Below are 15,001 nucleotides of genomic sequence, written 5' to 3'. Positions count from 1 at the left end.
CTCACTTCTGCCAAATTCATGCCTTGGCTTTCCTTCCTTTATGACTCTCCTCACATAAGTCTCCTTCCTAGAAAAACTCTCCCAACTCCTTCTCTGCCTATCTATGTTTTTTTTTTCTGTTTTTCAAAAACCAGGTCTAATTGGCCTTTCCCTGACACTCTCCAGAGGCTTCTCTGAATTCCTTTTGTGCTTATTGTTTGCAATATTCATTTGATACCTATTATTTACTGTCTTGTATTAGTAGATATATTTTCATGCTAAATGTTTTCTTTTCTCAACTTGATGTTAAGTTTCTTAAGAGCATACCATGAATTGTACATCTTTGTATCTCCATAATGCTTTGCATATTAGCAGATATTTAATACACATTGTAGTTTAAGGGATATCTGATCACTAATATTTGGGTAAGGTATAGTTAGGTGTTCTAAAGAAATGCAACTATAGAAACCCTTGGATTAATTTTTGAAGATAACTTTATATATATTCAATACCAAGAGACATAGTCACTGTGCTCTTAGAACACATTTCAGTAAGTTTTGTGTCGTGCATACCCTTGGCAATTAGGATCCAGATAATATACTCAATGCTATGACTGAAGACTCACATCCCTATGTTGATTCTTTTGATTTATCTTCTTTTTGGAATGCTACTTTTCTGTGATGAGGACATCTTGTTAAATTAAAAAGAAAAATGAATAACCCTGTTCATGGGAATAGTAAGGAACATGGATTCTTAAATTTATTAAAGACTGAGAAGAAAGGAGTACCACCTGCCACCAACTCTTGGAGACTCTCTCAGAAAAGATGTCATTTGTTAGGACAAGGAAGAATTCTTTTTAAATATAAAAATTGGTCAAGTAAAATCACAATCTTCCATTTTTGCAGTGCTACTACTATTTCTATCTTTGTCTCTAATTCTGTTTTTGAATTGCTCACAGATAAGTAAGAAAGAATGGTATTTAAGAAAACAGGGATTCCATCCTGTGTAAATGTTGCCCACCCATTAAATTCACAAACATTTGTTGAGGGCCAAGCATGGTCTAAATCTTAAATACTTCCCTTAGTACTGAATTATCTCTAAATGTGACATGAGTAAATGTTTTCTGAGCCTTGTAGTTAACCTGTTTGGAATGACTAGTCACCAGTTTCTGACCTCTCAGATTTTTCTGCCAACAACAAGTTATATTTTGGGTTTACAACGGAAATAGTCACTGAATCCATCACTTTATTTAAAACCCTGCACTTAGAAATAAAAGGAAAAAAATCCTGGGAATGCCCCTTCCTCACAGGAAATGATTTCTGTTCCCATCATCCTAGGACTAATTCTTCTTTATCCCCCTGCCAAATTCTTCACTCTCAGCCCAGAAATTCGCTATATGATGCACGCGTGTATCACTCTCACCAAGAAAACTGATTTTTGAAAAAACTTCCAGTTCTTTCCTAGGAAAGTAGCCTAGTCTAAAACCAAGGGCATATTTCTAAAAAAATAGGCATTTGGTGGATTTCAAAAACATAATTTAGAAAAAAGCTCAGAGGTTATTACCCATCCTTCCTCCTGTTCGATGACCTCGTCCCATTGGATGTGAGATTGGATCGAAGAAATCCATCCAGGAAGTACTGTCCTCTTGACTCTGCGTTGTCATTCTTTGATTTGTATGACTGTCGTGGGCTGAGGCTGTTGTGACTATGCAATTATCAAAGTGTTAATTGACTTTTGACCTGGGATATACTGATTTTTTTTTAAGGCTTTATTTTCTAGACAAGACAATGAAACCATCGTCCCTGTATAGTGGGCAAGGAGGTCTGTAATCGCAGAAAGTTTCAGTGTGCTTGGGTTCTTTCATGCTCATTTTCTTAGCAATCAGCATGTGAACTGAGGAACACAAAAGCATTAACAACTTCAGCAGTGGACAGAAGATGAGTTATTGACATCAAGTGAAAATGAAGGAGAAATAGTTCTTCACCCATGCCATATTGCCACAGTCCCATAAAAGAGACAGCCACATCCCAGAAAAAATGCACAGGAGGCTGGAAGTGGGGTACAGAAGGAATCAGGTAACAGCTTCCCATCTGATCAACATGAAAGTAAAAGCCATTCATCTCAAAAGTATGAATGGAATCCATAATAAGTGTGCAGTACATGCCTTTACTTCATTCTGCGCTAGTGAAGAAATATAGGTAGGAAAGATTATAACAGTAGCCCCTTAGCAACCACCACACCACATGCCAGTCACTGAATCCATTGCTCTGCCCGGAATGCATTCAGAAGTTGTCACACCCTGGAAGGACATTATGTATTATATTCTATATTGCAAATGGAAACACTGGAGTATCTCTCACTGACACCAAGAGAGAATGTGGAATTCACATTCTTTTACAAGACACAATGCGTTTCAATATGTATGTCACACAGAGAAAAGAATCATGCATATGAGCTTGCAAAGCCAAGTTATCTGGCATTGTTTAGAGATGATGACAAGACTTGAGTCTAGTTTCCATAATCCCACAGCTCAAGAAGAGAGAAGATGCTTTTTTTTGTAAACCCAAGAAAAAAAACATCATACACTCAAGGAGAAATCACCAAACAGAGACGTGAACAAAGGGCCAAGTAACAACAGACAGGTGTCATTTTTCTCAAAATGTCTGTCTCCATTTCTTCAAATACTGGGGTCCCAACTAATGCTTTCTCACCAGCCCAGTGCTTCATAGAATCATGTTGTCAGTCCTGGACCCATTTCATAGAGTAGATTCCTTTACAAAATAAAAGGGAGCATTTTGCCAGATCAGGGTTTCTGTTACAATCTCACTAGGGGATGCCCCAAACTAGATCTGAAAGAGACATACTCAAGGGTATATTCCCAGTGTCTCCTTTACATGCTTATATCCATTTCTGCTCAGGTGATTTGTTATAAGCACTTAGGATTAGGTTGGGATTGACTGCACCATAATTTATTAAGAAACCTTAACGTCTGTGACAATTCCTTCAAGACTGGCCTTTTGTTCAGTGTCCTCCACGTCCAACATTTAACTAAAAGGAAGTTTCCACTTAAGTTTGCTAGTTAAACCAGCTATTACCAGTTGTCCCTGTTGTTGAATGAGAGTCTTCTTCCGGTATTTGGGGATGTTCCCCAGGCCCTCCATTCCCAAACCACTGCTCTTTCTTGGTAGCTGTTTCTTCAGTTGTAATACTAGGGATTACCTGGGCTGTGAGAAGAATGTCAACTGTGAGCGATTATTGTCCAATGTCCTCACCAGCAGCTGTTATATCCTTCTACTTTAAGGGTATATACACTAGGAAGAGAAGGCAGAAAGGGAAGGCAGCGAGGAGAGAGGCCACTGATATTCTGAAATGAACATTAGAAATCATTCAATCCTTTAATTTTTCAGGTGGAAAATCTAGAGCCCAGGAAAGTTTTGATTTGCTCAAAACTGTATAGCCAGATTGGGGGAAAGTTAGGACTAGACCACAGCCTATGCATTCTCAGCCTTACTCTTATTTTACTATAGTCTATGGTCTCACATATCTTGTCTGAGAGAACCTTTTGTTCAAAGAGTTAACCTCTTCACTCCAGTGATTTTCAGTGAAGGATTATTTTACATAATAATTTATGACAAGATCAACATAGTAGTGGACCTTCTCAGCTGGTGGCCATGTAACTCATAATCAAACACACTGGAAATATACCAGCAATGGATTTGCCCAGCGTGGAAGATGTTGGGATAACTGGGATACCGTTCCACTGATGCATTACGTGTTCATGTCTATGTGGCATCTAAATTTATTAACACTACTTTTTAAAAAATTCATTCGGAGGAAGAAAAATCATTCTAGCCAGTACTTGACATTGTATAAACAACAGCAGTGTGTGACAGCCTTAAGATTTCAACCACTCAGTGTTGTAGCTGTCAATGTCTCCAGTTTTTAAAAAGACAAAATTAATGGAATAAAATTTCATCAGGGTGCCTTCAGGATAAATCACAAAGCCACTGACATGTGCATCTATAACAACTAAGAGCAAATTTCTAGTTCATCAAGAAAAGGAGAACCTATAAACTTGCCAAGCCAAAGTATGTTTTGCCACTTGTGAAACTGTTTATATTCCATTATCTTAGAAAATGGTACAAGTGATTTAAAAATAGCAAACCCGTCTAAAAAACAAAATTTACTGCCCTCATTTTATCCTTGCATTGACCAAAACATTCCTGGGGTTAACTGGTTATCCAGAGGGAGAAGGAAAAACACAGTCAGTTCTTAAGTTTTACCCCCCAACTGACTAAATCACCACCTCCTGACAAATAATGAAGTCAGAAAAAGCATTAGTGTAATTACAAAGGGAAAAACTGACCCAAATGTAGCCTGCCATGTTACTCAAATTAAAAAATAATAGAAAAACACACACAAGTGTACACAATTGTGCACACAGATATGCACACACACAACTCTATACCCCCTCTATCACTATCTTTATAAGCGTAATGGTCTTTTAAGTACTTAGTAACCCCATGGTATTTTCCAGCATAAATTATCAGAATGGGTTAGAAGAGTACAGGATTTCCACTATAAAATATGGAGGTTGACTCTCTTCTAGAAGTTGTAAAGTTCATTTGATAAAGCCCAGAGGTCACCAATTAGAAGACACTATATTTTGCAAGTATTGATAAGAGAATTGCTACAGTTTTTTTTTTTTTTTTCCTGTCAGTTTCCATATGCCTGGTTATTTAACTATTCTCTATTCTAATGATGGAGCCCTGGTGCTGCAGTGGTTAAGAGCTACAGCTGCTAAGCAAAAGGTCAGCAGTTTGAATCCACCAGCTGCTCCTTGGAAACCCTGTAGGGCAGTTCTACTCTGTCTTACGGGGTTGCTATGAGTCAGAATCAGCTCGACAGCAATAGGTGGAGTTTGACTTATTGAAATGATGCCCCTCTCCCCCTTGACAATAGACTCATTAATTCCAAGTCTCTTAAATGTCTTTTTAAGTACACACTATCTAAAATAATTTCTAAGATATACTGTTAGAACCCAAAGGGGACTGACACAGAATCCTATTCTGAAGAGACTTCTGCTTCCTCTCTGTTTCCTTCTTCTATCAGAAGACTCTTTTATTGACTCAATCCTTAATCCTCATGCATATATTAAATCTCTTGGGGAAAGTAATGAGATGTAGGCCTGTTGGGTGTGTTCAGTACAATGCCTAGGATTTAGTGACACTGTCCTAGCTGATGTCTGAAACTTTTTTGTTGTCTGAAGACATCCCTCAAACCATGAATTCTCAAACTCCTTTAGTGTCTCCCTTTGACTTCTAAGTGGCCATTTTTCACATTTTTCTTTTAGGAGTGTCCAAAGCTCTGAAAATGATGGTTGAACCACAGTTGTAAAAATGCTCCAAGTTATTACCCCAAATAAAAGCTTATTTTGCTCCGAATAAGATAGGCATCTATTAGAGAACTAGATGAAAGAAGAGTACGTACTTCTTACTTTTTTTGTCCTATCCTCATAGTCTAGTGGTGAGACTTGAGATTGTTTTAGAAAACCCAACACATTTGCATATATGTATAAATAACAATAAGAGCATCAAAGCCTTTGCTAGTTATCCAATGTTTAAAGACAGAAAAGAGCATTATAGAATTAAAATATAGAACATTGGAGCCACCCACTTTTCTCTAAAGAGTACATGGAATGCCTTCATATAATGCAGTGAGGACCACAATGTGAAAAAGAAACTGGATTCATCAAAGATCTTTATGGAAAATAAAGATTCCAAAGAATGTTTCACTTGGCAAAGTCTCTTTCCAGATCTCATAAGAAACACCAAAAGAACACACTCTTCACCATACATTTCCATAAAGACACACAAATCACCAAAACGAAACCTCAAGAAATCTTTCACACAAAAATCATATCCCAGATATATTTCTTAAACATTTTGGTCTTTTGGACAACCTGACAAGTTAACATCTTCTTTCCAGTTTTTAAAAATTGTGTGTAGTCTTGGCAGCTGAATGGAAGTAAAAGATGTAGCCAATGTCTACACAAAATCTCCTCTACTCTATGGGATGACTTCACAAGCTTGTCTAAACCAGAACTCTTGACCACCATCCTTCTTACTTGTTCTGGTAGAATGCTGGGTCTCCTCATCGTCATGATGCTCACGGTGAATGAGAGGAGGCTGTGGTTCCTGGGTCCAGTTTTCTCCATGAGCACTGGTGCCACTTCTGTCCACATCTGTTGCAATTATGGTTACATACACTGTGACTTTTTATTGACCAACATTCAATGTTGCTGTTCTTCCATTAAAGAACATGCTATTTACTAGTTCTATGCCTAAATAGTACTTCTACTATTCTCAATAATTTTGAGTGACTTCACTAATGTGTCCCAAGAGAAAACCAATGGACATGGAGTTGTACAATGATTACTTGTTATTCCGCTATAACCACTTTGTCAAGGGCAGAACCTTAAATCATTCTAACGTATCCATCTTTATAATGAAGCAGCATAAAATACCTTGTGCTTAGACCATATGATTGATAAATGTCTCCTAAGTGGAATTGAGTATCTACATGAAAGCTCACTAGGAATTTGTGATATTAACTAAATTCCCATTATGTCCTGATGACTGACCTTTGCAGCATCATAGGCTTTGAGGAAAAAAAATATTTAATTAAGTATGCATAACCCATTACCAGTCATCTCTGTAGGTGTCTGAAGTTCTAATTCTTGATGTGGAAATTGTGGGCTCCAATATTTCCAATCCTCATTCAGTCCTGTGTTACCAACAGCTGGTGTGATGGTTGAAACTGTTATAATGATGATTGAAGCGATTAGAAAAATTTTATTTCTTGATCCTTCACCACTTGTTTTGCACATTTTCCCCTTCTTTAGTCTATAGAATGAATCATCTATATGAGGTTGTATAGATGGTTGAGTGGAAATGGAGGGAAAGAAGAGAGTGTCTTCAGCTTAATTCAGCCACCTTGTTAAGCATCTCAATGTCCTTTGCATTCTGTCATAGAATACTTCCGTGTTCAGAACATGAGATCTTCCAGAGAAATCAGGCAAAGAAGCTGTAGCATGAGGAAGAACAACTTTGCAAACACCAGCCCTCCACCAAAGATAAGCAAAGACATCAGAGTTTTGCCCATCCATGCAGTCTGTAGTGGGCCTCCATCCTTGAAAGCCCAAGGAATTTGCATCACTGGCAAGGGTGCTACGTGTAGATCCTCATACTTCCTCATACTGAAGAGGTAGATAGCTGAAAGTTACACCGTGATGGTCACTTTATTTTGTTAGTAATTTTGCTGTGAGAAAAACACCCAGAGCAGCCAGAGTTTTCCTATAGATGATTCTGAGAAAGAACATCTACTTAGAACAGCCATATCATTAAGGTATACATTTATGAATATTTATCAAACACAAACATTTCATGAGCAAACCATCCATAACCAATGAAAGAATACAAGACATATACATTCAGTAGAAAATGAGCACAGGTAACCAACCACCAGCATAGCGGCACACCAAAAAGGGAAAAAAAAAAGGCATACATCCACCAGTGCCCTGATACTGTCACCCAAAATATTAGAGCTGGGACAGGAGATGCACCAGACAGAAGGATCATGGCAAAATCAGAATCAATGTCTTTTGTTAAAAGGTTATTGACAAACCCACCCCAATTCTTTCAAACTTTATTTTGGTACCCAAATAATACAAAACTCTTTTTCCAAACAGTAATACTATCAGTTCTATTTCATGAGTTAAGAAAATCCTGCTCAGAATCATTAACCATATTTTCAATAAGCATGAAAAAGTGGCAATTATCATATCCCTCCAGAAGAAAAAAGGCAGCCTGCTGAATTATGTGCACAGGGGCCAATTGGAAAGGTGAGCCAGAATTGGAAATTATGCCACAGAGATAAAAATTACCAAAGTTTTCCCCTGGAGTCAGACTATACAACTTATTTTCAAGTTGATTTACTTGGGTTGCCATCCATGGGAGTTTAATTTCTTAGCTATAAAGACCACATCTTTACTGATGGCCCCACTTGGAAGGCAGAGATACACCTGAACCCAGGAGACAGTCTAACAGTAAATATCCAGTGGGTTTGGTCATTTGCTTTTCTTTCTGAAGTTACTGAAAAGAGTTTCCTTTTCCCATAGACTAAGCTCTGTGGAGGGTCCAGTCTGAGGAATACACCACTTAAAGGTTTAGATATAAAATAACTAGTTCATCTGGAGTATTTGCTGTATCAGTGTCATACACTCAAATTCCTTCCAGGCCTACGCTGTATTTTTGGGATCTCTCCCAACCTTGGGAGTTATCCATTTACGGATGCTCCAGAAAGTCTCTGGTTTCATTGAGATAATAGCATTCTGGTCCATGACCAGAGAGAGCTCACGTAACATCCAAAGGCTCACCTTCTCTAAGGAAAAGCAGAGCCGTGATGGAATCACGTTCAGGATTCTCATCTCTGTTGGAAAGTCTTAAGTCATTACAGATATGTATAGGAAACTCAGACCTCTGGCAGAATAATAGAACAAGCTTTGCATGTTTTAATTTTTTTAAAGGACATTTTCCAGCTCAATTTCCATCCCTTTGTTCTCAAAAAAAGTATGATAATTATCACAATTCTGATACTATTATGTAGTGGTGTCACTATTTGCTTTTAAAAATTGGCATTGTTTTAAGCTCAGGTTTTATTTGTCCTTCCCTTCAATGTTATATTGGTGTCCAATTCATCTGTTAAAATCTGGGCTCCTTTGACCTCCATGAGGGTTTGATTAACTCAGACAGGTCTTGAGTTCTGTTTCTATACTGTAAGCCTTTCCAAGGCCTTCTATGCCTTCAATTTAGGGTTGTCTACACGTTTTAATTGGAGCCCTGGTGGTGCAGTGGTTAAGAGCTTAGCTGCTAACCAGAAGGTCAGCAGTTAGAGTCCACCGGCTGCTCCTTGAAAACTCTATGGGGCATTTCTACTCTGTCCTATAGGGTCACTATGAGTCAGAATCGACTACAGCAATGTGTTGGGTTTTTTGGCTTACACCTTGTAATTAATACTCTCTTAATCACCTTCTCCAAATCTATTGTTTCAATAGACTGTGAGCTCCTTGAGGTCAAGGACTCTGACATTTTTCAGCTCTGTGTTACCAGTAGGTACACAATGAATGTTTTGTTATAATGTTTTAAAATGTCATTCTCTGACAAAGCTCGATAATTCAAAGTTTACTACAGGAGAAAAAAGACAATTTGTAGCAGCAGACCACGTAGGTAAAGAAATAGGAAGAGTAAGAGGCATTAGGGATTTTATAAAAGATATTTTTTCCATTTCCCCTCCAAATATATTTTGGCTTCCATCCAAATAATTCTATTTCTTCCTCCATAACCTCATCAAAATATAAGACCACATTCATTTTTCACATTAACTATTTCCAAAGATAGATACCTATTGAGTATGAACCAGATTAATCAGTAAGCCTTGCACAAATGGTTTGACTGTAATTGATTTTTCTTACTGGTTCTGGAGATAAAATCCTCATCATCATCAATTCCTGATCCAGAATAACTGGGGGGTTTGCCTGTTTCATCTTCATTTTCTTCATTTGGGTCCCAGCCTGCTGACATGGTATTTGAATCCGTACCTGTTGTGGTGACTTGCGTTAGTGGCTGAGTTGGATGCCAAACAACCCATTTGACAAAAGAAAAAATCAGGTACAGAAGGTATAACGGAATGTTCAAGGTTATAAAAAGAGAGACAGTTGACTTGAAGACCCCAAACTCCTATGTCCTGTTCTCTGGAGCTGATATATGGATTTAAAAAGATCTCTGTAACTGAACATTCTCTTTAAAGAATCTAAAAGAATAAATATGGACATAACCCCACCAAAGAAGAAAAGCAAAAGCCAATGGAAATTCCCCCCTGGTTTCATATGTATTTATTATTAACTCATTAAACATATGTCATTGTAGCTAGGAAGACAAGAATTGAGTGCAAAGTTTTCAAATGTGCTTGTTTGGCAAGTCACCTTCAGAAAAAACTTGGACTTTAAACCTATGTCGATCATTTTTTAAATCTCAGAGTTGTATATACAATATGCTAATTCATTTACTGAACCTCTCTAGTATCAGATTATTGTAACTCCGAGTATAAACGAAAGCTATATTGGAGTTCCCAACAATACTTTAGCATAGAAAAAAAAGGGTAGTCAATTAATAGGGAAATCATTCCTGGCATTTATTAGTCAACCACAAGCATTGACTACAGTAAACTGTAGTTGATGTTTTGAGAAATTCCCATGTTTTCCTTTTGGATGCAGTCATAGAAAAGTAGACGGAAATCCTCCACCTCTTCTCAATGATTATTGTAGAAGTCTTTACTGAAAAGAGGTTTCCTACATTTTGAGTGGGATTCAGGCTGTCTTTTGGCTTTTAATACTATTAGTGTCTACTCCAATAATAGTTCCATTGATGGAAATTTTCTAGATTTTGTTCACTTTCTCATGAAAAGTCCAGAACTTTTTATGACTTAGATTACTTTAGAAGACATATGAACTATCTTTTAGAGTTAAAATTTTGTTCTGTCATCAAGAAAGATCTGCCTCTTTTCACAGGTTCCATATTAGCCTCCTCCTAAGCTATATTAATTCTATAGAATAGAAAGAAGAAACCTACTTATTAATACTATAAAACCAAACATCCAGATCTCAAAGCTCATGTCCTTCTAAAATCATCACATCAACTTGTGAGACCAGAATGGACTTTAGACTTTGATGATATCCCCAGAGGTCAATGAGATTTATTGAAGACTGTCCAGAAACCATATGAAGGGAGATATTCATAACCCATTACCAGCCATTTTTGTTGTTGTGTGGAGATGATTCTTGGAATGTGATGGTTGAAACCACTGTGAAAACCAGTCCTTCACTTCTTCCCTCTTGGTTATTGTTTCAGGAGTTGTACCAGTAGTGCTGGTCAAAGCTGTGCAACCATGATTGAATTGATGATTGAAAGGTTAATTATCAGTTCCTAAGGAATAGCGGTGTATATACTCTTAGACTTTTACTACTCAAGAGAATTATCTATACTTGATATAGATGGTGGAAAGAAAGAGAAAAAGCAAAGAAGTATCTTTTTTTTCTTTTTCCAGCGGCCAAATCTGGAGTTCATAGAATGTCAGAGACGGAAGGACTTCAAATATCTTCTGGTTCATGCTCATCATTTAAAGATGAAAATTTGTGTTGGATAAACCTTCTGACTTGTCTGAAGTCAGAAGGCTAATTAGCAGCAGAAAGGTCCCAAGGAGGGAATGAGAGCTGTCTTTGGATTTTAAAAAGGCTATAAAATAAAAGAGGGATTATTTTTTGGTCTGTGTTCCTAAGAGGCCAATGTAGGACCCATGAGGGGAGAATTTGAGGGAGATAGGTATTCTTCCAAATACTGGATTTAAAAAGTAATAATATGAACCATCCAGTGATGCGTTTCTTAATAAAGTATTATTTTTCCACCACCGAGCAGAGACTGGATAATCACATGGAAGTAAAGTTGTATTAAATAATCAGAAGGTTTGATTGAACCAGACCATTTAAAATCCTCTACAAATCTGAGATTCTATGATTCTAAAACCCAGCTCTTCAGAATCCTAGCTCCTTGGTCTTCTACACAATCTCTCTTGGCCAACCAATATCATTCTCCTATAACTTAGGATATGATATTTCTGCCAGCAGTTCCCAATACACACTCCCAGCAAACCCACACACAGATGAAGAATGACACATAGAGTAGAAGACTTACAAAAGATGCCTCTCTATTTTTCTCAATTTAGAGTTCCAACCTTACCCACCTTACCCGTGGTCGTTTTTTATATCAACACTATATTTTGCGAAGCAGAACAGGGCATTTTGAGTTCATTTTTTTTCAAGTAGGATAATCAATCAGAAAAGACAGAGATGAAGCAATCCAAGGGTCCCACTAATAAGACCAAAAGCAAGAGAATTGGACATGAAATCAGAATTTGAAACTTCCAAAGACTGTCATTTTTGCATTCATGATGTACGTCAGGAGAATATCAGATAAGAGTAGGCCGAAACCATCATTAAACCCCAAAATACAAAAGTAAGTTTAGGTTTATTTTAACAAGATAGATTTCTTATCAAGAGAGCCCAGAAATTACCCAAGATGAAACACCGCCAGGAAGACATTTTCCTCTACACCATTTGTTCTATAAACAATGCAAACATTTAAAAATACATCATCATAACCTTTATTCTACATCATTCTCCCTCTTGTCTCCTCTCCCTCTCTCTCTCCAGCATTATCTTAATCTTTACAATATGGCAACCATAACATCAGCACTATTTTCCTTATAAGACTACTTGTAGAAATAACAGGTTTATTTTATTCAACATCTTGTAAGATAAGCACATGTAATGGACCATTATTACTGCTCTCCTTCTGCAGAAAGAATGCATAATTGTTTTAAAATATGGTCATATCCTCACTCAACAAAAGTCAATAAGTGAAGTTATACTTGTAATCTCCATTGTTATAGACTGTGAATCTTTTGTCCCTCAAAATCTCCCAAGTTAAAATACTTCGCAGGGATTTAGAACTAATAGTCAAACATCCTGGGAGCTTGTTAGAGGCCTAGATGCTAACACCAAGCAGCAGGTTATCTCCTACACTTGACAGTTGAAGTTTTAGGTGTACAAACCAGTGTCCAGGGCCTACACTTCTCATTCATAGATCAGCATTCCTTTTTATTATGTTAACTTTGATAATTAGATCAACAGAAAGCAGGAGTATGCATTTTCTAATAGACTTCTTTCTAGAAGACATGTTTTGAATGAATCTCATAGTCAAAGACTCTGAAGGAAAAATCATTCTGATTCTATACTCATGTTGCCAAAAGGAAAACAAGCAGGATAGTTAGGAGTGTACGTTCATATCCCCAGACACATAGGCCTCTCTGATAAATGAAACAGTACCCAACCCTGCTCTCACTAAGGATGGTGAAGCAACATCAGTAGGCAACTTCAGGACGATGAGTGCCCTCTTCCTTCACACTGAACGGTCTGCCATTCAGGATGACTAACAAGCAAAAGTTGTAACAATTTACCTGTGGTTGCTGCTGTTGTGACATCCTGAGTCTTAGGCTGTGAATTACCAAACCAGGACCACAGCCAACCGTTCTGTTCCTGAGCTGCTGCGTGGTTGTTTGAGTGCAGAGTTGAGGTAACTGGATCAATTATGAAAATATCATTTAGTGAAATCCTTCTGCAAAACCTTTACTCTCAGTTCTGTCTATATATAATATCTGTATCTATTCCAGAATGAAGATTAGAAAAGAAGTTGAAGCCTGGTTTTACTTTCCAGCCTTCTAAAGTCTCCTAGAATCTTAGGGCAACACCAGAAATGCAAATTCTGTATGGATATCAACTCAATGCTACTAATTTTTCAAAGTGAGCCCTCTGAATACATGCTCAGAGCAAAACCAACCAGCAACTTCAACCTATGATGGAAGAGATTTTCTATCTACTTCATTTGATGACCCAGCAATCAACTGAAAGTCCTCGATGTAGCATTTTGTAAAGTTGCTTTCCTTCATTTATCCTTACAGTATCATTGGGGGTGTTTGCCTGTATCTTTATGGTCTGTCCATCATTGTACCAGGTAGCTTGTGATGACAACCGTCATATCAAAGCTCCACCCATGCCAATCAATCTCAATTCAAGCTTTATATTTGAGCAGGGACTTTTCAAAGGGTATGTGTCGAGTGTCGAATTAAGATAAAGTTTTCTTGAATGTCCATCTACCACTTCCTGTTGCTTTTGATTCTAATTCAGAATGTGTTATCAGGAGAGAAACAAAACTGCCAAGTCAGAGAAACTCTAGACCCTCTAATCAAATTATAGAAAGGATAATCAATAAAATTTTATAATTTATAACCTCTCATCTGACTCTCAAGTTGGACTTGAGTCAAGAAAGTTTTCCTATTGGAGCAGAATGACAAAAATCATCAAGATAAATATCTGAACCAGTTGGGATTTTGAAAATGCATTTTGAGTCATACATTCCTTTGAAAACCTGATATAAGTTATGGCCTCTCTCATCAAAAAAGTGATACTACACATACACACTCTCAGAATATTGCATATAACTTCAGGTGGTTCTTGGATACCTTATGTCCTGTCGTTGAAATTCCTGAGACTCCATGAACCCCAGGTTTTCAATCCCAGATTGACTCTATACATCAACAACCTGCATAATATGTTCTATGCTATAAGGAACACATTAGCTCAGAATAGAGAGATAGGAGCCAATTTCACCAATGATGCCCCCAGTGCAACCGGAGCATCCTTCTGGAAAATCCACAGACACCCCCTTCTCACTTCAGAAACTTTATTAAAGATACAAAGTTTCTGTCACCCTCACCCTATAGTATACCAGGAAGAGACCAACAGAAAATAAACACAAGATAGAAACAGGCAATATTTCTGCCTTTCTGAAAGGAGTTGTGTGAGAGGGAAAAATGGAAAAATCTACCTTAGCTAGCAGAATTGCCAATTTTCCCCACCCAAGTAGGCCCCGTCAGACCAAGAAAAAAAATTCTTTTGACACCCAGAAGACAAGAAAATAGAGCATTTCAAGGCAGGAGTCAGCCTCCTGAATTAGTTAAGGTTTCTGATTCCAGACAGTTCCAGATCACCAATAGGAAAGAGGCTGATCACTGTCTCCAAGATGGCTTTTCCAAGAATAACACTTATAATAAAAAGCCCACTGGAGGTTAAAACCTATCCAGATGGTTGTTCTTATTGGCTTTCCCTGTTGCCACCCACTAAGGACCCTTAAGGAAGGAATGAGGCAGCCAAGCTAAAGGCAGAACTCTCTGTTCTCAGCCAGCTCTCCTCCTGACCTCTGCTCTCCTGCATGCGCTAGGGAGGCTTTGCAGTCACTCTCTCTTACTAAGACCCAACTCAAAGCCCAACAGTCAGGAGGCTGTGGGCTTA

The 15,001-nt window shown here is 37.7% G+C and overlaps 1 protein-coding gene across 20 annotated transcripts in view; it reads right to left on the bottom strand.

The window, feature by feature from the left end:
- CD44 (CD44 molecule (IN blood group)) overlaps positions 1-15,001 on the bottom strand; it is a 96,481-nt gene that overhangs the window by 23,513 nt on the left and 57,967 nt on the right. For 3 of the 20 annotated variants that reach the window (XM_023738293.1, XM_023738295.1, XM_023738303.1), the window contains exons 6-12: positions 13,111-13,230; positions 10,845-10,973; positions 9,512-9,637; positions 6,685-6,798; positions 6,107-6,223; positions 3,075-3,203; positions 1,543-1,683 (exon numbers count right to left, since the gene is read on the bottom strand). The exons of 4 other annotated variants lie outside the window; for them this stretch is intronic. In XM_023738293.1, coding sequence (XP_023594061.1) covers positions 1,543-1,683; positions 3,075-3,203; positions 6,107-6,223; positions 6,685-6,798; positions 9,512-9,637; positions 10,845-10,973; positions 13,111-13,230 — 876 coding nt within the window. The remainder of the gene's footprint in view (positions 1-1,542; positions 1,684-3,074; positions 3,204-6,106; positions 6,224-6,684; positions 6,799-9,511; positions 9,638-10,844; positions 10,974-13,110; positions 13,231-15,001) is intronic. 13 more of the 20 variants (XM_023738324.1, XM_023738328.1, XM_023738301.1 and 10 more) reach the window with 12 other exon arrangements.

This window comes from Trichechus manatus, unplaced genomic scaffold, assembly GCF_000243295.1.
Source record: "Trichechus manatus latirostris isolate Lorelei unplaced genomic scaffold, TriManLat1.0 scaffold00006, whole genome shotgun sequence".
Lineage (NCBI taxonomy): Eukaryota > Metazoa > Chordata > Mammalia > Sirenia > Trichechidae > Trichechus > Trichechus manatus.
The sequence above is the reverse complement of the archived record's forward strand: the minus strand, read 5'-3'. Positions and strand labels throughout refer to the sequence as shown.